General features: G+C 42.0%; 1 protein-coding gene across 6 annotated transcripts; it reads left to right on the forward strand.

Annotated features, from left to right (window-relative positions):
- On the forward strand, positions 1-25997 carry HMGA1 (high mobility group AT-hook 1). 6 transcript variants are annotated; one of them, XM_075850613.1, is made up of 6 exons: positions 1-109; positions 10761-10861; positions 12118-12183; positions 13669-13749; positions 23598-23642; positions 24803-25997. In XM_075850613.1, the coding sequence occupies exons 2-6, from the start codon at positions 10769-10771 to the stop codon at positions 24842-24844; spliced, it is 327 nt and encodes a 108-aa protein (XP_075706728.1). In that variant the 5' UTR covers positions 1-109; positions 10761-10768; the 3' UTR covers positions 24845-25997. The 6 variants fall into 6 exon arrangements, with proteins under 6 accessions (XP_075706728.1, XP_075706725.1, XP_075706727.1 ...); XM_075850610.1 differs by lacking the exon at positions 1-109 and adding an exon at positions 174-213; XM_075850612.1 differs by lacking the exon at positions 1-109 and adding an exon at positions 282-388.

The following is a 25997-nucleotide window of genomic DNA, read 5'->3' on the forward strand; positions in this document are numbered from 1 at the left end:
GGGGACGCAGGGCCGTCACCACATGGCCACTGTCTATACATACAAGGCGCTAGGTTATAGCCCAGGATAAATAGAGGTCGGGTCCCCCATTGTGGTGGGCGGCTCTGAGGTAAATATTTCGCTTCCAACCATCACCTCCCCTGCATGTCTGTGGAGAAGCCGTCCCGTATTACGCTGGGACTAAGAAAATGATGATGATGATAATAATCACAGGTTAGGGCGGAGGATTAGACGACGCCTTTCTCTCCTTTGAATTGTACGTCCCCTCCCACCAGATGACATCGCCTGGACACAAACACGCCCTCCCGAGCCTTTAATCTGCTCTGATAGTATAAATATAGGAGCGGGGGAGGGAAGGGGTAATTGTCCTTTCCGGCACAGGTCCCTGGTAAGTGGTGTGCGCACGGGCTCCTCGTAACAAGGTGGGTCTTTTCTAAGGGCGCAGTACAATGCCATGTGCGACGTGCGCTAATGGCAGATGGGGTTTTGTTTCTATAGGAGAGCTCCGGGCATAGCGTGGATACATCGCACACGGGTAAAGCTGGCGGCGCCGTGTATGGTCGCTCTGAGCTCCATGAAGTGGGGGTAGCGGCTCATTATCCCTGTGAGGATGGGACCCCGTGTGTCCTGCCGATATCATGGGGAGACTGAGATCTTGTGTGCTGGCAGGACGGGAGAGCATTGAGCGCGGGAGACGAGTGAGTGCCGAGCATGGATTCCGGTCACTCTGGCTACGAGGGCAGTTGTAACTTGGGGACGTGACTATTGAATTGTAATCTTATCGTTGGTGAGATAGTGCTGGTCTCCGGTGAGGGAGAATCCTTCCGCCTTATATTAGGGATTGGAGAGATTTATCCAAACTAGTTTGCGCAAAAAGTAGCTGTAGAAACATTGGGTCGCTGCTTTTAACTTTCATAGAATTTTGAACATTAGGTGGCATCTTCTTGAGTTCAGGTTCCTTCATAGGCACAGAAAAACAAAGTGGCAGTGCCAGATTGTGAGCTTCGGCTGATTTCACATGTGTCTGGTCTCCGTTCCCACGTTCCGTTAATTTTCGAACGGAGCCCTGACTGACACAAACAGGAACCATAGGCTTCCGTTTCCATCACCGTTGATTTCAGTGGTGACTGATCCGGTGCCAATGGTTTCAGTTTGTCTCGGTTGCGCAAGGGTTCCGTGGTTTTGATGGAATCAATGGTGTAGACTACGCTATTCCATCGAAATGACGGAACTCCTGCACAACGGAGACACGGAAACCATTGGCACCAGTACCGTCAACTGCTTTGGAAACGGAAACCTGGTTTCTGTTTGTCAGGGCTCTGCTCCGACAGAATGGAGCCCTGACGCAGATGTGAACGTACACTTCCATTGGCCGTCGTACGGCCATTAATGACGGATCCGTGAAACACGGACCACACACGGATGGCTTCCGTGTACAGTCCATTGTTTCACGGACCAAATCAATGAAAAGTCTGAGACTGTTCCGTCAAAAATAGGACTGGTCCTACTCTCGCCAGTTTTTGACAGAATGGCCACACGGTTCTGTTAAAACAACGGAAGTGTGCATGGTCTACTTTAAAATGAATGTGTCCGGGTGCCATCAGTTATAAAAACCCTGATAGCGCCCTGCAGAAAAAAAACTCGTGTAGATGAGGCTGGAAAAATATATATATATTTTTTTTTTACGAAATCTGTGATGGAGGCTTCTAAGGGCATGTGCACACTTAGTTTTCAGCAGTTTTTCGGGCTGTAAACATCCCGAAAAATGGCTGAAATATCGGAAGCAGAATGCCTACAAACATCTTGCCATTGATTTCAATGGGAAATACGGCATTCTGTTACGACGGGGCGTTTTTTTACGCCTCCTTTTCATTGACTATAGAAAAACAGCCGCAAAAAACGCGAGTGGCTTAAACGTCAAAATCAGGAGCGGTTTTCCTTTGAAAACCGCTCCGTATTTTCAGACGTTTTTGGTTAAGAGTGTGAACGTACCCTAATGGAGCCTTTGATGCGGATGTGAACGGAACTCCCCCATTAAGTTTAGAAGAATCCATATGTAAGAAGACCACAGGCTTAGGCCTCATGCACACGGCCATGCCCGTGATTGTGGGCACAGATGCTCATGGACAGCCACCTGCATTTTTGGCCTGTGCTCCTGTACAATGTAAGGAAGCAGGGTTCATAAAAAGCAAAAGGTAGGACATGTCCTATCTCTTGTGGCGGCTTTCTACGGTGTGGACACCTTACCGTAAATATACGGGACGGAGTCTGTGGCCAATAGAAGTGAATGGGTCCGTAATTACAGTCACAAAGAAGAAAATCTGCACATTTTTATCTAATTTTTTTTATGAAATGCATGTAGAAGAGTTGGTTCTATGGCTGGATCTCTAGAGGCTCATACCTGCACCTCGGCGATTATCTGAGCTCAATTCTGATCAAGTGAAGGTTGATCTGCGACTTGATCAGGAGTGATCTTAGATGATCGCCCGGCAGTAGCCACTAAAGAATGATCAGACAGAACAGTGTTGGATGGATTCAGCAGAGCACAGGATTCTGCGTCTTCTATTTGCAGTACTATGATGCATAGAAGCTAAACGGGAAAACGTTTCAGAAAACCGTTTCAAAAGTCCTATTTATCTGAAAGTACATGCATTTCTGTAAACCCTCCCAGGTGTCCATAGCCTTTAAACAAAGCTCTATTGCGTTTTTGTGAGCTGTTATTCCTAAAATACATGTTCAGAAATCGAATAGAATTGGCATAAAACGTATAATCGTAAGGCTATGGTCACACGGCAGATATGGCTTCTGTTTATAACTGAATCCATGATTCTGTTCTGTCAGTCGCTGACTGAAGGGATCCATTGGTCACCTTTTGAATCGGTGTACAGTGGGAAACAATTTTCCATCTGGTCTAATCCAGTTGTAACATATATTCTCTCTGACAAGTGTTCAACTATTTTGTGCATGGATTCATAGGTTTCAGTATAGGCAAAATAATCTCTAGGGTCGTCGTTCTTTGGCTTGCCAAGCGTGTAATTTTTAGGAAAAAAACTTGATCCCTCTGCGCTTACGGCCCTTTTACACAGGCCAATTATTGTGTGAACAGGGTAACTGCTCGTTCATCAGCTGACTATCGTTGTCGACAGCATCTCCGTGTAAACAGGGTGACGTGCTGCCTACGTTATCGAAATGTATGAGGACGCGCGAGCATGGTAACGTGTGCTCTTCCCCAAACACAACTCCTTGTGAGCGCCGATCAACGAGCTGTCTTGTTGATCAATGCTCGTTTACGCTGCTCACGTCGGCCATGTAATCGGACCCTTAGAGAAAAAATTGTAAATGTCTAATAAATATTCCTACTGATAGAACTAATTGTTGTTGAAACCGTTAGATCGTGCCATAGGTTAAAAGGTGTTAATGCAGTGATGTTTAATTTCCATGGAATTCTCCACAATCAGCCTGTGACCGTACCCAGACTCGTTTATACAGCTGTCAAGAACGCAGTAAAGGTGACTGTGCTGGGCACGCCTCACTCATCCGATAAGCATGCACCCCATATCTTGCATGCCCTAGTCGCCCACATGACCCTACACACTATAAATCCTGCTGACTTCAGACATCTACCTATCACCCACTGTATAACACCAGCTAATACAATTGGGCCAATATACGCGCATATAACAATCTTCACTGATCTGTCACCAGAATATGACCACATACAAAGAACCACACCGGAAAGTTGCTACCAAATATAACTTTACTAGAGATGCATACATGTAAAAAAAAAAAAAACATGTTAAAAGATACACATTAACCATAATTATGGATCCCCTCACAGATCGGGTCCTAAAACCTCATTATAATAAAGTGTAATAAGGGAATGGTAAGTCATGTAAATATGCATAAATATTGGCTAAATCATTCCACAAAATAAGTGACGAAAAATTGTTAGAGTCCTAGTCAAATAGTGAGGCCTACAGACCAGAACAATGGGGGGAACCCAACCCAAACATGTTTCAACGTAGCTTCTTCTGGGGGCTTCATGTGAAACACGTGTTTGGGTTTAGGATCCCCTCATTGTTCTGGTCTGTAGGCCTCACTACTTTTCAACTTGCTTTCTAACCACTTTTCTTGACTTATTATTGTGGATTGTTTTATCCACTATTTACATGTATTTATGACTTGCCATTCCCTTATTACACTTTATTATAATATGAGTTTTTAGGGCCTGATCTGAGGGGATCCATCTTCGTGAGTAATGTGTACCTTTTTTAACTTATTTTTGTTTTGTTTTTTGCATGTATGTATCTCTAATAAATGGAGGCTCAAAACTAATAATTTTTCGTGCCTCACATTAACCCGTTAGTGACCGCCAATACGCCTTTTCACGGCAGCCACTAACTGGCTTTATTCTGATTCATATGCATTTTTACGGCACTGCATCAGGATAAAGTAAACAGAGCAGGGAGCATCAAATCTCCATGCTCTCAGCTGCCAGAGGCAGCTGGGGGCGTCCCTGCTCTGCTGGGTGAGATCGATATTAGTATCGATCTCACCCGTTTAACCCTTCAGATGCAGTGCGCAATAGCGTGCACCGCATCAGTGGTTTTGGAGAGGGAGGAAGCTCCCTCTACCCCACCGACACCCGGCGATAAGATCGCTGAGTGTCTGTCTCCAATGGCAGTCGGGGGCCTAATAAAGGCCCCTAGGTCTGCCTGGAGCGAATGCCTGCTAGATCATGCCGGAGGCATCACCTAGCAGATGCCTGTCCAGTTTAAATGGACAGGCAGTAATACACTGCAATACAAAAGTATTGCAGTGTATTATAATAGCGATCGGAGAATCCCTAGTGGGACTAGTAAAGTTTAAAGTTAATTAAAAAAAAAAAAAAAATGTGGAAAAAAATGAAAAACCCACCGTTTCCCCTTACAAAATGCTTTACTATTAAAAAAACAAAATAAAGTAAAAAAGTTACACATTCGGTATCGCCGAGTCCGTAACGACCCCGACTATAAATCGATAAAAAATTTTAACCCGCACGGTGAAAGCCGTAATTTTTTTTTATAAAAAACGCATCTACTCCAAAATGGTACCAAGAAAAACTACAAGTCTTCCCGCAAAAAAAAAGACTCCAACTATAAACTTATTACATCATTTAACCTGCACGGTGAACGTCGAAAAAAACATGTTAAAATTGCTGCTTTCTTTGAATCTAGCCTTAAAAAAAAAAAATGTGATAAAAAGTGATCAAAAAGTCGCATCTACTCCAAAATGGTACTTCCCACAAAAAAAAGCCCTCCTACAATTGCATCTGCCAAAAAAAATAAACACGTTACGGCTCTTCAAATATGGAGACACAAACAATTTTGAAAAAAAAAAGCGTTTTTACTGTGTAAAAGTAGTAAAACATAAAAAAACTATACAAATTTGGTATCGTTGCAATCACAACAACCCACTGAATAAAGTTATTGTGTCATTTATAGCACACGGTAAACGGCGTAGGTTTAGGACGCAAAAAAGAGTGGTGAAATTTCAGGTTTTTTTCTATTCCCCCCCCCCCCCCCCCAAAAAGTTAAACGTTAAAGAGGCTCTGTCACTAGATTTTTGCAACCCCTATCTGCTATTGCAGCAGATCGGTGCTGCAATGTAGATTACAGTAACGTTTTTATTTTTAAAAAAACAAGCATTTTTGGCCAAGTTATAACCATTTTTGTATTTATGCAAATGAGGCTTGCAAAAGTACAACTGGGCGTGTTGAAAAGTAAAAGTACAACTGGGTGTGTATTAGGTGCGTACATCGGGGCGTGTTTACTACTTTTACTAGCTGGGCGTTCTGATGAGAAGTATCATCCACTTCTCTTCAGAACGCCCAGCTTCTGGCAGTGCAGATCTGTGACGTCACTCACAGGTCCTGCATTGGCGGCCACATCGGCACCAGAGGCTACAGTTGATTCTGCAGCAGCAACAGCGTTTGCAGGTAAGTAGCTACATAGACTTACCTGCAAACGCCGATGCTGCTACAGAATCATCTGTAGCCTCTGGTGCTGATGTGTCCTCGCTCGTCTGACACGAGGCAGGACCTGGGAAAGTGACGTCACAGCGTGATCTCTGGAGAACACGGCTGTGTCTGCACTGCCAGAAGCTGGGCGTTCTGAAGAGAAGTGGATGATACTTCTCATCAGAACGCCCAGCTAGTAAAAGTAGTAAACACGCCCATATGTACGCACATAATACACGCCCAGTTGTACTTTTACTTTTCAACATGCCCAGTTGTACTTTTGCAAGCCTCATTTGCATAAATACAAAAATGGTCATAACTTGGCCAAAAATGCTCGTTTTTTAAAAATAAAAACGTTACTGTAATCTACATTGCAGCGCCGATCTGCTGCAATAGCAGATAGGGGCTGCAAAATCTGGTGACAGAGCCTCTTTAATCAATAAATAATATGTACCTCAAAATGGTGCAATTAACCCCTTCCCCCTGCTTGCATTCTGGGCCCTAATGTCCAAGCCATTTTTTACATTTTTACATTGTCACATTCAAAGAGCTGTAACTTTTTTATTTTTGCGTCGGCATAGCTGTATAAGGTCTTGTTTTTTGCGGGACGACTTGTAGTTTTTATTGGTACCATTTGAGAGTAGATGTGACTTTTTGATCACTTTTTATCACATGTTTTTAAAGTCAGGATTAACAGAAAACAGCAATTTTTCCATTGTTTTTTATTTTATTTTTTACGACGTTCACCGTGCGGGTTAAATAATGTAACAGCTTTATAGTCGGGGTCGTTACGGACGCGGCGATACCAAATATGTGTAACTTTTTTGCTTTATTGTAGTTTTTTTAATAGTAAAGCATTTTGTAAGGGGAAAAGCTGGGTTTTTCATTTTTTTTTTTCACTTTTTTTTTTATTAACTTTATTAAACTTTTTTTACTTTTTTACTAGTCCCACTAGGGGACTTCACTATCCTCCGATCGCTATTATAATACACTGCAATACTTTTGTATTGCAGTGTATTACTGCCTGTCCGTTTAAAACGGACAGGCATCTGCTAGGTCATGCCTGCGGCATGATCTAGCAGGCATTCGCTCCAGGCAGACCTGGGGGTCTTTATTAGACCCCCGGCTGCCATAGAAGACACAGACACTCGGCGATTTTATCGCCGGGTGTCAGTGAGATGAGAGGGAGCTCCCTCCCTCTCTCCAAAACCATTCAGATGCGGTGCTCGCTATTGTGCACCGCATCTGAAGGGTTAAACGGGTGAGATCGATACTAATATCGATCTCACCCGGCAGAGCAGGGACGCCCCCAGCCCTCAGCTGCCTCTGGCAGCTGAGAGCAGGGAGATTTCACGGCTCCCTGCTCTGTTTACTTTATTCTACAGCAGCGACGTAGTTTGGCGGCGCTTTAGAATAAAGCCCACTAATGACTGCCGTAAAAACACGTATCGGCGGTCATTAAGGGGTTAAATACAACTTCTCCCGCCAAAAACAAGACCTTATACATCTATGTCGACGCAAAAATAAAAAGGTTATAGCTCTTGGAATGCGACGATTGAAAAACGTAAAAAATAGCTTGGTCATTAAGGTTTAAAATAGGCTGGTCATTAAGGGGTTAAGTGAAAAAGTTGTGTTTATTTTGTAACAGCGTAAACATGAATGACATTATAAATGTGTTATTACAGTCGTGACAATACCGAATGTGTATTTTATGTATCGAGATTTATTTGTGTGCATTCACTTTGTGCACCTCAACGTGCAGTTATGTCAGTGCTTTGACAGTTAACCGTCGCGCGGCGTTACACCGCAGCGGCGGTTAACTGTTCAGGGTGTCTGCCTTGCATTCCCCGTTGCCGATCAGCGGCCCATCGCCGCTGATTTCGGCAGTTAATCCCTTAACTGCGGCGTTCGATTTTCATCGCCACATTTAAGTTTCGCGCCGATCGACAGCCCCCACGTGAAGTCACGGGGGCTGGCGATGGTACCCATGGCAACCGAACGCCAGACAATGGCTTCCGGGCTGCCATGTACAGAAGCCTATGAGGACCACCCGGAGGCTGGTCGTCGTAGGCTTCCTGTCAGTGTGACTGTTGCGTCACAATGACAGTTGGAATGCATTAGACTACGTGTGTAGTGTAATGTATTCCAGCAGCGATCAAAGCTGCAAGTCTAAGTGTCCCCTAGTGGGACAAGTGAAAAAAGTAAAAAAAAAGAATAAAAAGGTTTTGAAAAAAAGTATAAAAATAAGTTAAGTGACCTGCTTTTTTTCCTATAAAGAGTTTTGTGGTGAGGATTTCACCTCTTCTTTTTTTTTTTTTTTTTTTTAACCTGCTCCGGTTGTTCATCTCTGAGATATTTCAGTGAGTAGAGAGCTGAGTTGCATATTTGTTTTTTTTCCTATAGCAAGTCTTTTTTTATAGGAAAAAAACGAACACATAAAAAAAGTACACATATTTGGTATCACCGCGTTCGTAACGACCCCAACTATAAAACTATAATTTTCCTGCACGGGGAACACCGCAAAAAAAGAAACTAAAAACAATGTCAATCACTTTTTTGGTTACCACCCCTCCCAAAATATACAATAAAAAGTGATCAAAAAGTCGCATGTACGCCAAAATATTACCGATACAAACTACAACCCGTCCCGCAAAAAAAACAAGCCCTTACAGTTTTTTTTGACTGAAAAACATATTTTATTGCGCAAACGCTGCGAAACATAAAAAAAAAACTATATACATATGGTATCGCCGTAATCGTATCGACCCGCAGAATAAAGTATAATGGTCATTTATAGCCCAGGGTGAACACTGTAAAAAATCATTGTCAGAATTGATGGTTTTTGGTCACCTGGCTTGCCCAAAAATGGAAAAACAGTTCTTTTGCATGTAGCCCAAAATGGTACCAATGTAAATGACAGATTGTCCTGCAAAGAATAAGCCTTCACACGGCTCCGGCGGTTAAAAAAACAAATGTTTCAGCTCCCAGAATATGGCGATGCAAAATGTGCAGTGTGTTCCAAAATCGGATAAGATCGGGCGCCATTTATCAGTGCGACACTGGCCACATATCTGCAGATTATTATTTATTTACCCCATTATTATACCCTATTATTATGCCCCTGATGTACTCTGCCCAGCCTACATGTGCCCCAACATTATAAACTGAAATACCAGCAAAACGCCAAAGCTTCTACCAAGCAAAATCTGCGCTCCAAAAGCCAAATGGCGCTCCCTCCTTCTGAGCCCTACAGCGTGCCCAACCAGCCGTTTACGTCCACCGATATGGCATCACCATACCCGGGAGAACCCGGTTAATATTTTGAGGTATTTGTGGCACAACATATAGTGCACTACAACGGCAATTGTAATTTTCACTCTGCACCATCCACTGCACATTAAACCCTTCACACCATGACTTAACAGCATGTCGTGGTGTTGGAGGTGATATATGGAGCGTCTCACACGCTGAGCCCGCGCCATACGCTGTGGGTGTCAGCTGTCTATTACAGCTGACACCCGGGACTAACGGACAGAAACAGCTGTCACAGGAACATGTAAAAATGACAATATACTGCAATACATTAGTATTGCAGTGTATTCTACCAGTGATCTAACGATCGCTGGTTCAAGTCTCCTAGGGGGACTAAGAAAATATGTAAAAACAAAAGTAGTTATTAGTGGAAAAAAAAATATTTAAAGTCCAAAAAGAAACCCTTTTCACATTTTTTTCTCTAAAGTAATGTAAAAAAATACACAAAATTGGTATTGCTTGGTCAGTAAAAGTCCAAGCTATTACAATATACCATTATCGAACTCGCACGGTGAACGCTGTGAAATGTACCCAAGGAGGAGCTACTGACAGGAACATGAGCCAAGTGAGAAAATTAAATAAAGTCAATATCATATTAAATAAAATCCTGACTGTCCCTTTAAGCACTGATAACATGTATGCTAAATCGCCTTTGTTTTATTGTGGGCTGTTTATTCACACAATTTGTCTTGGCAAACTTGAAAATGAATAGCCCTTGAATATAGACAGGTGATTGTATACACTTAAACCATCTAATCGTGATAAGTCTAGAGTTTGAGCATGCTGGCCTTGTTAAAGTTGCCAAGTGGATGAAGTACAGCTACTACTTTATATCTGAACTTCAACTTAGTTCTCTATTCGGTAAATGCTGCCAAGTTACAAGAAAATCAGATCTCTTAAACTGTGGGAGGTGGGTCTGAATATGGTGTAAGTAATTAGATAGAATATGCATGTGTTTCCAATCTAACTCTGCTATGCTGACGTTCTCTGTGGTATCCTTGGATCCACTACTGCCTTCAGCTTTCTGGGCTGTCAGGAAATGTCCTATTAATCTGGCATTGAACTATGATCCTATATAAAAGGCAGCATCTTGAGGTGGTGCATAATAGGATTTGCCTTACCAGTGTGTTACAAAGACTGTTTTTACAACAAACCCCATGTAATATGAAACATCTTGTAAGGCCCTGTTCACATCTACATTGGAGGCGCTGCGTTCAGGGCCTCCGTTGCAGACTATTATATTTGCTGGGCTAAATAGTGCAGCATGCAGCGCTTCTTTGGCAAAATGGCCGAACTCATTAGTCAATGGGTTTGGTCAGGTGCCGTTTGTCATTTGATGGCTTCTGTTTTTCCCTTTTGTTGTTCCTCTAATAAAGCAAAATAATGGAAATTGTAGAGCAGATGTGAATAGTGCCTTATTCCAGACTTTACATTATACAATCTCTTGCAGAAGTCAGCATGAGTGACTCCAAGGCTAAGGCTGCTACAAAAGGGGCTTCTACAGAGGACACTGAAAAACGAGGTAGAGGTCGTCCCAGAAAAAAGCCACAGGTATGTGTCTCTGACTCAGGATTTACCTAATCTCCATCACATGTAAGTTGATTAACTTAGATGTAAACAAGAATTGCAGCTTTTATGTGTACAGAATACACAGAAGCTGTATCACTAAAAAAAAATGTTTTTGCTTTTTAGAAGTCATTTAGCTTTAAAGAGAACCTTTCACCTGCCCATACATGTGCAGCGTGTAATAGGCAGGGCTGCACAAACCCTGGGGCACTTTAAACATGTTTACTATCCTCCTCTGTTATTTAGATATCACTGCTGTTATATTTGGCGCCCGATATTTAAATAACTGCCCGAACTAGCAGTGGGGCGTGTTATTGGCAACTGTCCAATCAGCTACGGACTGTCACAGCAAGAGCTGGAGAGGTGTGTGTGTGTGTGTGTGTGTGTGTGCACGCAGCTCGGGGCTGTTCAAGCATGTGCACACAAACACGCTCATTCCTCAGCTCTTGGCAGACCAGAATGACGAGACTTCAATCAGCGTCTATGCCATTAAAGAGGGGGCAGCCCCCTCTGTCATTCCATCGCCCTCTAAAATGTAATGGCATGGTGGCCTAATAAAGACCCCCAGGTTTGCCATATTTCATCTTCTATTCAGCCATATGTCTGAACTTTTACACAGGTGTATTAGGCTATGTTCACACGCAGTGTAAACACTGCGCATTTTCTGCAACCAATTTTATTGCAGAAAGTCCACAGCATATCGTAGCAGAGTGGATAAGAATCAATCCACACGCTGCAGAAAAAAATGCAAAGAAAAAAACATTCATAATTTGACCCGAAATGCAACTTGGAAAAATGTCTTATACTTACCCAGAATTCTGTGCTTCTTGTCCACACCTCCTGGGATGATGTTTTGTCCCATGTGACTGCTCTGACAATCACAGGCTGTAGCGATCCCATGGGATGAAATGTCTCAGGAGGCTGGTCTGCAGGTCGTCAGAGGGTAAGTATGAAACGTGTTTTTTTTTTTTTGTTCTGCAGCGGACATTCAGGTCGAAAAAGCACCACAATTTTGTGCGGCTTTTTGGCTGGAATTTCCCTGCGGCTGCCAGGACTGATATGCTGTGTGCTCTTTTGCAGCATATCTGCCCTGTGTGAACATACCCCTGTAACTAAGCTGCATTAGCGGATCTAACCCATGATGTGCCAGTCTTAATGAAAGACGTCTGCTGTTTTATGTGCTACAACTGTGTAAACATACTTTTTACTTTGGTGATTTTACCCCGTTTTCTCTTACTAAGGAGACTTCAAGCAAAGCCACTAAATCGTCCTCCCCTCCCCAGGTACACAGTGATTCAAAGGAAAGGGTAAGACCATTCAATACAGTTAAGTTTAGTTATGCTGATTCAATGCAAAGAACGATAGTTTTGTAGTTTTTTGGGTATATAACATTTTAAATATTCGCTTGAAAGACTTAGGCTGGGTTCGCACACCCTATTTACGGACGTAATTCTGGCGTTTTAGCCTCGCATTACGTCCGAAAATACGGCTCCAAAGCGTCGGCAAACATCTGCCCTTTCATTTGAATGGGCTTTACGACGTTCTGTGCCGGCGGTCATTTTTTAAAAGACGCACGTGTCAAAAGTGCCTGTCACTTCTTGAGACGTAATTGGAGCCGTTTTCCATTGATTCCATGGAAAAACAGCTCCAATTACGGCCGTAATGGAAGCAGCGAAAAGCGCCTGCACTTGCCATTACGTCCGAAATTCCGGAGCTGGTTTCTCCTGAAAACAGCTCCATAATTTCAGCCGTAACGGAGGCTGCCGTGTGAACATACCCTAAGAGGAACGTGTTACTTGACCTAATGAGACATCTTGCTCTTTAGGCTGGATTCACACGAGGTCATTACGTCCGTAATGGACGGAACGTATTTCGCCCACAAGTCCTGGACCAAACACACTGCAGGGAGCCGGGCTCCTAGCATCATCGTTATGTACGACGCTAGGAGCCCCTGCCTTCGTGGAACTACTGTCCCGTACTGAAAACATGATTACAGTACGGGACAGTTGTCCTGCAGCGAGGCAGGGACTCCTAGCGTCGTACAGAACTATGATGCTAGGAGCCCGGCTCCCTGCAGTGTGTTCGGTCCGGGACTTGCGGCCGAAATACGTCCGTCCATTACTGACTTAATGACCTCGTGTGAATCCAGCCTAAAAGAGTAACTGGACTTGAGCACCCTGCATCTTTGGCAGTGAGAAAGATGTTCTATGCTAACAAAAAAAAACGTTTTCTGCTTTTAGGATACATGCATACATTGTGTAATTTGATGCGGAAAATCCGCATCAAAACGACACAGGTAACGAAACACGTATTTCCACAGGTAAAATCCGCATTTAATACTGCATTTTTAGGTGTGGATTTCGGTACGTTTCTATAAACTTGTCAGACACCACTCAGACAAACGCAAGATAAATTAACGTGCTGCGGATTTTAAAATGTGCGAATCGCAGGTCCATCTATGAGCGGACAAATTATTTGAAATTTACTGTGCTGGAACTGTAATATGCAGCAAGTTTGCCACAGGAAAATCTGTACAGCAAATCTGCATGTAATACGCATCGTGTGCATGTTGCCCTAAATGGTCATTTGAGTACCAACAAGTAGTTCTTTCCAGTGTATCTTTCTGCCGTGGGCTGTATTGAAAATCCTTTGCCCTGGATAAAGTGTGGCATTCCATTCTCTGCATTTGACAGCAGAATTGTATGCTTTATTGGTAGACCACTGCAGGTTCTGGTGCATGATTCATCTATAGCCATTGAATTGTCTAAGCATTTACATTCATCTGTGTACAGGAGCCAAGTGGTTCTCCCACTACAAAGCGTCCACGTGGTCGTCCCAAAGGTACTACAAAGAAGACTAATGCAAATACCAAGGTGAGTCATACTAGGTGGAATCAAATCCGGTTTCTTTGTTTAGACCTTTCACCTTCTCTATACATGATCAGTCAAGTTTCTGCAGTCTTCATGTTGTATCTGGGCTAACAGCGTATCAGAAATGTTAATCAGGTATATTAGAAAATACATACAAGACTTGGTGTCTGATAGGAATAGCTGAGGCCTTCTCAGTCCAGTTGGAAGGTTTCAATAGGCACGGCAAAATCTCTGCATCTCTTGTGATTACAAAAGGGGTAATTTAATAAGACTGCTGTTTCATATTTGTAAATTTGTCGCTCCTTACTCCAGCTTTTCTATTAAGTACTGCATGCCTTTTCATTTATTTGTCACTAACCATGCGCCACTGAGTGAATTTGATGGCAGACAGAAGTTGGCGTAGATTTCCACTCTAAATGATGCAAATTTCTGTAATAATTGTAATTGCACGTGGTGTGAAGGATTATTTTTTTTTTTTTTTTGTGGAAGGAGTTGTACTTTCTATTGCCACTATTTAAAGTATCATATAATGTACTGGGAAACAGATTCTTTGCCGGCTGAAATTGGAAGAAACTAAATCCTCTTTTTTTTGGGTTTCGCTTTTACAGCTTTCACCTTGTGCTAAAAATGTCAACTTTGCTTTAGTGTGCGTGTGTGTTACCTTGCCAGTTAAACAATTGCATATATAATATATGTATGTGTGTATTTGTATGTATATTATTAGTTTGGACTTACGGATGCAGTGATACCAGTTTGTTTGTTTTTTACATTACTTTAGAGGAAAAATAGGAAAAGGGTCGTTTTTTTTTTTTGGGCGCTTAAATTACAAATTTTTTGTTAAATATTTAGTTTTTTCACATTCTATTAGTCCCCCTATCAGAGTTGGAGCACTGACGGGGGACCGTTGTTTGTGGTCCACAAACCGCCAATCGCCAGGATTCAACGAATACCAGCGTTCTCCGTTACAATGCAGTGAAAAGTGAAAAAAAAAATCTCCTCTCACCATGAATGTTTGAGAGGAGATGAAAATAAATTTTTTAGGACATCGATCGCCCCCCCAACCTGCCGGGAGTAAACCAAAATGGCGCATGCATGCACTGTGAATGCAAGGCGCTCTGCCTGTAAGAAGAAACTTATCAGGGAATGTTATAATTGGTCCCTGATCATATGGTCACTGATATACCTATCAGTGACAAGTCACATTTGGTAAATACAGCACAGGATTTGTGCTCCCCCCTCACTGTACTTCAAATGTGAAGAAATATACTGCTTCAAATATTGTGTTATCAGACTGAAAAACACCACATATATATTTGCCTGTGATCTATTTACTAATTTTTAATTATTTTTTTATTTTTACAGGTATTGGCTGTGGTTTACCATAAACTTTTTTGCTTTTTGTTTAATGTTATATAAGAAAAAACAAAACTTTAAAGTAGCGAAAAATGAACGCCTTGCTGTGTTCCTGCAGCTTGTGCAGCTATATGGATACTGCGTCAGGAGCAGAAGTTCGTTCAGTAAGCGACACAAGTTCTGCTTCTGCCACTTGACCACCCAGCCCTATGGTGGTGGATGCAGCTGTCAGTTGAACTGTCAGAGGCAGGGCCTATTAATGTAGTCCGTCCTTCAATGTGGAATCCTGCAGTCTCTCCCCAACCCCCCCCCCCCCCCCTGCCCCAAATTGTGCCATTTTAAGCCTCTCCAGGCATCTCCCAATTTTTTTTGCCCTCTATAATTTTAATTAGTTAATAGGCGATCAGGTCCTGGAACTTATTGTCCAACAGACCAATATATATGGCTGGCATAGTAAGACCTTGGATTTTTGATCACTAATTGCTTGAGGATGGATCCCCACAACGGTCTGAGGTTAATGTTTTAGGCACTTGGCTAATTGTTAACCCCTTAATGACCAAGCCATTTTTTACGTTTTTACGCTACCTCTGGAAGTGACCCAGGCTATGATCACCTGAACAAACTGAGACCCCTTATCTCCCTCCTATCGGAGTCATTTCTGAAATTATACACCCCAGGCCAAAAGCTATCGGTAGATGAGTCTCTTATGAACTTGAAGGGCAGTCTATCCTTTCCCCAATACATCTCCTCAAAGTTTCACATCATGTCAGGCTCTTTTGAAGGTGTGGTGTGCAATTGCACAACGGGCTACACCTGTGGTTTTTTTCAATTGAGGGCAGGTACCTTAATCCCCCAGGCTGCCCAGTGGATATTGCCATTAGTGAGAAACTCATCTGAACTAATTTTTGCCATTCCTACAGAAAGGGTAAATAAACGGAGAAGTGTGACTCTGATTGATCAGCGTTATACACTTCTCTCCAACGCCCACTTGGTCAAGAAGGAAAAACGCGACCAGTTGGACATTAACCCCTTCAGGACTGAGCCCGTTTTTGCCTTGTTGACGCAGCCAATTTTTTTCAAATCTGTCGTGTCAGGTTATGTGGTAATAACTTGGGAATGCTTTTACTTTTCCAAGTGATTCTGAGATGGTTTTCTTTTGACATATTGTACTGTATGTTAGTGGAAAAATTTGATCAATAAATTCAGTATTTGTTTGTGAAAATCAACAAACTTTAGAGAAAATTAGCAAAAACTAGCATTTTTCTAAATTTAAATGTATCTGCTTGGAAGTAATGCCACACACAATAGTTACTAATTAACATTTCCCATATGTCTACTTTTTGTTGCCATAGTTTTTTTGAAAGTCCTTTTATTTTTCTAGGACGATACAAAGCTTAGAACTTTAGCTGCAATTTCTCACGTTTTCAAGAATTTCCAAAACCTATTTTTAGAGGTACCAGTTCAGTTCTGAAGTGGCTTTGAGGGCCTTATATATTAGAAACCCCCATAAGTTACCCAATTTTAAAAACAGCACACCTCAAAGTATTCCATACAGCATTTAGAAAGTTTCTTAACCCTTTAGGTGTTTCACAGGAAGTAGAGGAAATTTAAAAAAAAAAATTGTTGGAAAATAAATTTTTTCCTGTAACAAGGTTTTACCAGAAAAATGCAACTCCATATTTATTGCCCAGATTCTGCAGTTTCTAGAAATATCCCACATGTGGCCCTAGTGTGGTAATGGACTGAAGAACAAACCTCAGAAGCAAAGGAGCACCTAGAGGATTTTCGTGCCTCCTTTTTATTAGAATATATTTTAGGCACCATGTCAGGTTTGAAGAGGTCTTGTAGTGCCAAAACACTCCCAAAAAGACACCATTTGGCAAACTACACCCCTCAAGGAATTCATCAAAGGGTATAGTGAGCATTTTAACCCCACAGGTTTTTTGCTGAATTTAGTGGAATTAGTCCGTAAAAATCAATTTATTTTCCAATAAAACTTAAAAATGAACAATTTTTACAAGGAATAAAAAAAAGTGCCCCAAGATTTGTAAAGCAATTTCTCCTGATTACGGCAATACCCCATATGTGGTAACAAACGGCTGTTCTGATACAGCCAAACACTATTTGGCTTTTGGAGCTCAAGTTTACTCAATTGGTTTTCGGGTGTCATGTCGCGTTTGCAAAGACCCTGAGGGACCAAAACAGTGGACACCCCCAGAAGTGACCCCATTTTGGGAAACTACAGCCCTAAAAAGAATTTGTCTAGGGGTATAGTGAGCATTTTGATCCCATAGGTTTTTTGCTGAATTTAGTGTAATTAGATTGTCAAAACTTTTATATTTTTTTTATGGCGCTCAGTGTGCTATAAATGACATATTCAATTTATTCTGTGGGTCGATGCGATACCATATGTATATAGGTTTTTTGTTTTACGGAGTTTGCACGATAAAATCACGGTAAAGCTGTGAGGGCTTGTTTTTGCGGAACAAACTAGTTTTTATATGTACAATTTTTGTGTACATATGACTTTTTGATCCCTATTTATGCAATTATTTGGGAGCTGAAGTGACTAAAAATAGAAATTCCTGTTTTGTTTTTTTCGTTTTTTTCATGGTGGTCACAGTGCAGGATAAATAACATTGTTTTTATAGCTCAGGCTGTTACGGATGTGGCTATACCACTTATGCATAGTTTATTTATTTTATTTTTTTCTAATAGACTTTATAAGTGAAAGGGCTTTTTTAAAAAAAAAAGTCCCTCTAGGGACTTGAAGATCCAATTGTTGGATCGTTGTTAGGCTGGGTTCACACAACCTATTTTCAGACGTCTGGAAAAACTGCTCCAATACGTCGGCAAACATCTGCCCACTAATTTTAAATGGGCTTTACAATGTACTATGCCGACTTGTCATTTTACGCGTCGCTGTCAAAAGACGGCGCGTAAAATTACAGCCTCGTCAAAAGTGCAGGACACTTCTTGGGATGTCATTTGAGCCGTTTTTCAGTGATGCCAACAGCTCCAAATTACATCCGTAAAAGACGCCCCGCAAAACGCGAGTACATGCAATTACGTCTGAAATTACGGAGCTTTTTTCAGGAGAAAACAGCTACTGAATTTCAGACTAAATTGCAGTTATCGTGTGCACATACCCTGCAATACTTATGTATTGCAGGGTATTTTACCTGTCAGTTTCACACTGACAGGAGGCATATCAGGTCCTGCCTCTGGCAGAACCTAGTTGCCTTCCATAGCTGGCAGACCAGAAGCCTTTATTAGTCTGTGAGTTACAGCATAGCAGGCGTAGTCTCGCGAGATTACACTGTAAACTGTCATTCACAGCGAGATCTCACTGTGCTGTAAATCACAATCTACAGAAGTGTTCAGGAGAATGAATACACCTCACGTTCTGGCTGGTGGTAATGTATATTCATTGTCCGGACACATTAGTAGCGTTATAGTGTGTATGAGGCTGCACATAGTGATATCGCTATCTGCAGAGTAAATGAATGTAGAGAAGTGTATTATGCTGATTGGTCAGCGTCATACACTCTGTACAACGCCCACTTGATCATAGTAAAACACGCACAGTTGTTCATTGAGAAACTCATTAGCATAAAGCTAAAATAGGTCATGACTCCGTCAAAAATGATCATTTTTCGAAATAAACACTGCTGTAATCTACATTACAGTGCCGATCACATCATGTTCAATATAGGCCACTTATAATGTGGTGACAGAGCCTCTTTAAAGCATTCGATAGCATAGAATGGAACTACTTGTGGCAAGGGATGGGATGTAGGGCCCAGGTGTTTCTCCTAGATTAAGGTGTTGAATTTGAGGCCCCAGGCCCATATTAGAGCCAGCGGAGGCATGTCTAAAAGCTTACTATCCCGAGGAACGTTAGAGGGATGTCCTTTGTCCCCTCTAAGTCTGCCACCAAAGGCTCTATGGCAGACAAAGTTGTCTTAAGATATTCAGGGATTCAAATATGGAGAGGTGGACAATAAGACTGCTTTATATGCTGATGATGCCCTGCACTTTCTAGGGGACACAGGTCCGTTCCTGTCTGCTGCTATGGCATTGATGACTTTGGCACTGTCTGGCACATCTGCCCGGTTACCGGAGAACCCTATAAGACATGTAGTGGAATATAGAGTAACCGTCCCATGTGTTGGAAAATTTAGATATTTGGGAATTGAAGTCACAGCGGCTGTAGGAGAACTTGAGGATTTGAACCTCCAACACTTGCTTCAGAAATTTAAGGTGGCAGCCTGGTGTATATTGTATCTTTCAGTGACTGGGCAAGTCAATCTGATAAAGATGGTACTAATGCAGCAACTCTTGTGTTACACAACTCCCCAGTGTGGCTCCCTCTTAAAGGCTTATTCCCAAGTTAAAGAGGCTCTGTCACCACATAAGTGCCCTATCTCCTACATAAGGAGATGGGCGCTGTAATGTAGGTGACAGCAGTGCTTTTTATTTAGAAAAACAATATTTTCACAATGTTAGCGATTTTAGCTTTATCCTAATGAGTTTCTTAATGCCCAAGTGGGCATGTTTTTACTTTAGACCAAATGGGTGGTGTGGAGAAGTGTGTGTGATGCTGACCAATCAGCGTCATGCACTCCTCTCCATTCATTTAGTCAGCGCATAGGGATCCTTTTAGATCTCTATGTGCTGTGTTATATTAACACATTAACAATACTGAAGTGTTTAGACAATGAATAGACATTCCACGGGATGTCTATTCACAATCCCGGCACTTTGTTAATGTTTCTGTGGTAAATACAGCAGAGCAAGCGTAATCTCGCTGTAACCTGTCATTTACAGCGTGATCTCACGAGATTACGCTTGCTCTGCTGTAACTACCACAGAAGCATTAACGAAGTGTCGGATTGTGAATAGACATCCTGTGGAATGTCTATCCATGGTCTAAACACTTCAGTATCGTTAATGTGTTCGTATAAGCTGGCACATAGCGATCTAAAAGGATCCCTATGCGCTGACTAAATGAATGGAGAGAAGTGTGACGCGGATTGGTCAGCATCACACTTCTCTCCACAACGCCCACTTGGTCTAAAGTAAAAACATGCCCACTTGGGCATTAAGATAACTCATTAGCATAAAGCTAAAATTGCTAATGTGGTGATAATAGTTTTTTTATTTTTATAAAAAGCACTGCTGCCACCTGCATTATAGCGCCCATCTCCTTATGTAGGAGATTGTCACCATATTATAAGTGGCCTGAGTCTTTAAGTCATATGCATTTTTATAATTCATCCTAATACAAAATTAAATTGTAAATCTATTAAAATTTTTACGAAATTCCTTCCACCTTGATAACTTTGATAGTGCTGGTTCTTTTATAAAAGGGGCATGAGTGGCTGTCAATCAAGCCGCTCTGCCCTGTGCGCGCTCCCAACGTTGCTAGATAATCTAGTTCTAGCAGCATCAGGAGAACTATCGTCTCAACCAGGCATGGTAAGCTTTGAGTCTAAACACCCCCCCCCCCCATTCCCTAGATAGTTTTATAGTAACACCTTGAATCTCAATTCACCCACGCCACTCACTGCAAACCCCAGCGATAAGCTGCATTTCCCCCCCCCCGTAACAACTCTTCACAGCACCACCCCTCTTGATCAGCTCCTTACACCCCACTCGCTGGAACAAGGCCACCCTCTTTTCAACCACCTGAACACCCGCCCCAACTCACGTCTACTATGCAGTAGCTGGAGCCGACCCCTGATGCATCCACACGAGAGGTCCTAAGGACTGAGAGGATGTCATTGCGCAAGTGTGGCCACCGCTAAAGGAAAGCACAGGTGGCCAGATTCCTAGGAAACAAATAACATTCAAGAAATAGATAAAAATTTAACATGAAATAACGGGAAAAGTAAATGCTTTTGAAAAATAACAAATTAAAAAATACATATCTTTACAAGCTTGAGTTAAATTAATCTATTTATAAAGATGGGAAAAACCCTTTAAAATGTGTATCTTATGGAATCTGTTAGATCTCTTTTTAGAGAAAAGAGCACCTGAGACTTTGTTTGGAAGTACTACAAAGGTCCAATGTGGACTGGCTCTGCCAAACTCCTGATTACATTATTTAGCAGCACATGGCTGACATTTGAAGGGCTGGGGGGGGGGGGGGGGGGGGTTAGAAGGCTGAAGGAGTGTCTGCAGCAGTTCTGACACCATCGGTTGGTAGGGGGTCACTGCTGACAGTCTTGGAAAGGGGGGGGGGGGGATTTGGCTCGAGACGGCCAAGGTTATCGACCGTGCAACTAATCCAGAAGGTCTGGGACAAGCTTAAGCAAATGAGAAATATTACTGATTGCACAGAATTCACACCCTTGTGGAATTTCAGGGTAAAACGGCGGTGGGACATCTCCTTTATGTAGCTAGGAAGCTAATAGACGGCAATACCGATTGTATCCAATTGAATGCCAAGGCCTCATTCACACGACAGGGTCCGAGTGTCGGCTGATAAAACCGGACGTTTTTCCCGGACGTTTTGCATCCGTTCCGGGCCGTGTTGCCGTTTTTTAATGGCCGATTTTGACCCGTGTTGCATCTTCTTTTTTTTTTTTTTGTTTTGTTTTTCCCTGTCCATTTTAAAATAGGATGAATTTCATTTCAATTTGTTGCCACACACAGCCCTTTGTAGATAATGCCACCCAGCCCCCCCCCCCTTCCAGGGGAAGTCACTGACTTAAAGAGGCTCTGTCACCAGATTTTGCAACCCCTATCTCCTATTGCAGCAGATCGGCGCTGCAATGTAGATTACAGTAACGTTTTTGTTTTTTTTTAAAAACTAGCATTTTTGGCCAACTTATAGCCTATTTTTATATTTATGTAAATGAGGCTTTCTAAAGTACAACTGGGCGTGTATTATGTGCGTACATCGGGGTGTGTTTACTTGCTTTACTAGCTGGGCGTTGTGACGAGAAGTATCATCCACTTCTCTTCAGAACGCCCAGATTCTGGCAGTGCAGACACACAGCGTGTTCTCGAGATCACGCTGTTATGTCACTCACTTCCTGCCCCAGGTCCTGCATCGTGTCGGACGAGCGAGGACACATCGGCACCAGAGGCTACAGTTGATTCTGCAGCAGCATCGGCGTTTGCAGGTAAGTCTATGTAGCTACTTACCTGCAAACGCTGATGCTGCTGCAGAATCAACTGTGGCCGACACGATGCAGGACCTGGGGCAGGAAGTGAGTGACGTCACAGCGTGATCTCTCGAACACGCTGTGTGTCTGCACTGCCAGAAGCTGGGCGTTGTGAAGACAAGTGGATGATACTTCTATTCACAACGCCCAGCTAGTAAAAGAAGTAAACACGCCCAGATGTACACACAATACACGCCCAGTTGTACTTATGAAAGCCTCATTTACATAAATATAAAAATGGTCATAACTTGGCCAAAAATGCTCGTTTAAAAAAAAAAAAAAACTATACTCTTCTCTCCATTGCAGTGCCGATCTGCTGCAACAGGAGACGGGGGTTGCAAAATCTGGTGACAGAGCCTCTTTAAATGTCCATATATGGACAGTGTAGTCACTCACTTCTCCTGTAGCGGAAACCCTGGCCATAGGGTCGGGGATTCCGCTTCAGAAGTGAGTGACGTCGCTGTGTCCACATATGGACAGTAGTCACTCCTCCTGTAGTTGAATCCCCGGCCGGGGATTGGGGATTCCGACTCCTACAGGGAGCAAAAAAGACCTTCCTCCTCAGATGCACTCTGCACTAGGAGAGAGAGCAAAGAGCGACAGAATACATGGCCATCACTCGGGACACATTCCAGTGGTGGCCGGGTAAACGGCCAAAAATAGGGAATGTCCCATTTTTTTTTGATGGCCAGATTTCCCGGGCTGTCAAAAAATCTGTCGTGTGAATAGCCCCATTAGCGGTCTTGCTGCTACTGCAGACGTGTGACGGCCGATTTTATGAACGGCCGTCACCCGGCAGTGAAACACTGTCGTGTGAATAAGGGCTTAAGCTGAATTCATTGAAAAAGTAAATGTTATGTTGAATGAACAGGCCATATTTTGTAAACAAAACATACCTCAAAAATTTGAAAAGCTGTGGCAGCCGTGGTTGGATACGCCTGGGTTAGCGAATACTTCGTTACTAAGCGGCAGGATATGTAACTCACTCATGACACTGATCTTAGGAAACTGATGGGGAAATGTTACTGGTATCTGGGGATTGGGTTCTATACGAATGGGCTTTATATTGAAATGTGAAAGTATTCATGATGTGTATCTTCGATTTATGTGAATGTGACCTTTGAATTCCTACCTGGTGTGGTAACCACCTAATGATATTGTATTTAATATGCGTGTTAAATTTATACCTGGAACAGAACTGGGTGGGGGAGGGGGGGGGGGGTTATCGGGTTTATTGCATTGTCTGTTTTGATTGGTTCTGAAAACTAATATATTCTGATTGAATAAAAAAAAGTTGACCGGTTTAATGTTTTTTATTTTAAGAATCCTCAAAGTGGAAAAGGAAGTGTTAAAACTACTAAAAAGCAGGTAAGCAACTGTAGAAGTTCATCACATTCTGTCAAATTGTAAAATATTTTGGTGTGTTTTGAACAACCAATTTTTGCTTTTATTGCTCCATTTAAAATAAAAAATGAATCCACCTTCCAAAAAGCGTTGATTAAAAAAAAAAAAATGAATCCATCTGTCTACAGCTCCTATTCAGATGGTATTTTTATAGTTTTTTTCATCCAATAAATGAACAATAGGATTCCTTATACAAAATACTTTGTGTTCTAGTTCCCTGACAATTGATTGGCACTCCGTTTTGATAGAATTGCAGTGATGCAGGTTATTTATGACAATCCTTTGGCTAAATTAGTGCTAGACAATGAGAAAAGAATATCAATATGCATAGAAAATGACAGGCAATAATATAATTAAATACCTAGATCAGCATAAAAGATTAGTCAGCCATGATGGAATCTGCTGTATAAATAAAAACAATATGTATCACATGGAATAGTAACAGGCCGCAAATTGCGGCTTCTGCCCTTTTTGCACCACCCTTTCCGCTTTTGTGTTCACCATAGCCCGACAACTTTATTTACGGCAGAGAACTGCTGTAAAAAAAAAATAGTGCCAATCTATGCCATCTAGGAGGATTTCACTCTATGGAGCATAGCAATGTAGAGAGCTGCATGTGAACAGTTTAAAAAAAACTAAAAAACAAGCCCCTCCGGCGTCCTCATTACTATAGTTTTGCTCATACAAGGTCCCAACACCGTGTACAGTCAGGATGTTACGTGATATAGCACTGATTACCTTAAAGTGCTGCGTTGCATATAAGGACCAGATGCTACCTGGCATCAGGACCTTGTACGAGTGGTGCAGAAGGAGAGAAGGGCACTGAGGTAGTATGGGGTTTTTTGAGCTGAAGGGTGTTGGCCTGGCCAAATTATGCAACATCTTTTATGAGGAAGCTTTTGCCCCTTAAGTGTCAGTTTACACCGTCTTTTCATTCTATTAAGACTTGTGTATGAAACACCAGTTTTAATAAACTCACCCCAGTATGTTTACTGCTTTGATTTCTAAAGTTGTTTTTGGTTTTTTTCCTGTGCTTTCTAGCAAGTTTTGCTTTGATAACAGATAAATATTCCATAATTAAAATATATGGTAAATGTGACTAAATGAAATGTTTGTCTTCTCAGGCGGATGAAGAGGGCACAGCAGAGTCCTCAGAAGATCAGTGACCTCATCTCACCTAATCTTCTCTCCCAACCTCTGCTTCCTACTAGAGCACACGTTTATTGTTACACATCTGTGTAACCCTCTAAACTACTGATGGGACAAAAGAACTGATGCCTCTTGCTACAATACTCAGGTCACTATTAGTGCTGGCAGTTTAGCTACCAACTGCTGTGCTAGTACTGTGGTTTTGAATTCATGCCTTTTATGTCACTACAATTCTTAATGACTATGTAAACTTTTGAAAGCATATAGAGATATATGGATCTGTGTTTTTGTGTAACTATGAATACTTTTTATTAAATTCTTTACTTGAGATACAGCTGCTCGGTATAGAGAATATTCACTGAATCCATCAGTCTCGCAGACCTGACTGAACCAGGATGTCTCTGACACGCAGGATCCACCTGTAAACTATCACATCTAAGTTATGAACTTAAATGTGATGGTTTACAGGTAGAGCCTGCATATCTGAAACCCGTAGGATCCCAGAATACTGACCCCTTAGGGTCCACGGAACTGATTTATTTCAGTGAATAGCAAAGGTATTTACAAAGTTACACAATGCACTGATACCCCTTTTTTATTAAAAAAAAAAAAGTTTGCCTTTCAAAGGTTTACATAGACTTTAATGTTCTCTAGTAAAGTACCAAACACTTCTCATGTTTACCGCTTAACAACGTTTAGTTAACAATGGTCTATGAGCAGTGTGATTTTGCATTTACTTATCCATTACCAAGGAGTCTCAGGCAGAGCCCACCTTTTAAGCAGTAACTTGGTATGAATACATATGCCCAGGTTACTATGGCCGTACAGTGTGGCCATTTATGGCTGACTGTGCAGTGGAATCTGAGTCTTCACACACCATGCATTATTAGATTAAAGTACTTTAACTGTAAAAAATAGTATGTGTAGAGGAATTTTGTTCTACTATGGTGACGAGGATAGTAAATGTTAACTAGTAGTGAATCATTCAGATTAGCAGTTTGTGCTTGTATGTGCTGTTTCTGCAAATACAGCATGCTAGATTTGTTTTACTGAATTAGTGTTTCCAGTCATATCCGATGTTTTGCCCAGACAATGTCACATTTGTGGCAAAGGATGTCTGATCTGAATTCTGCACTTGATTATCAGGTCTGTATAAAAGTTACAATAAAG

The sequence above is a fragment of the Rhinoderma darwinii genome, chromosome 2, assembly GCF_050947455.1.
Source record: "Rhinoderma darwinii isolate aRhiDar2 chromosome 2, aRhiDar2.hap1, whole genome shotgun sequence".
NCBI lineage: Eukaryota > Metazoa > Chordata > Amphibia > Anura > Rhinodermatidae > Rhinoderma > Rhinoderma darwinii.

Bases quoted from the DNA above. Each gene is read 5' to 3' on its own strand.
- HMGA1 (XM_075850610.1), top strand. From the start codon at position 189: ATGATGATGATGATAATAATCACAG. The intron at 10,862-12,117 runs GTATGTGTCTCT...TCTCTTACTAAG, and splicing joins GTCCCAGAAAAAAGCCACAG to GAGACTTCAAGCAAAGCCAC. The intron at 13,750-23,597 runs GTGAGTCATACT...TTTTATTTTAAG, and splicing joins AGACTAATGCAAATACCAAG to AATCCTCAAAGTGGAAAAGG.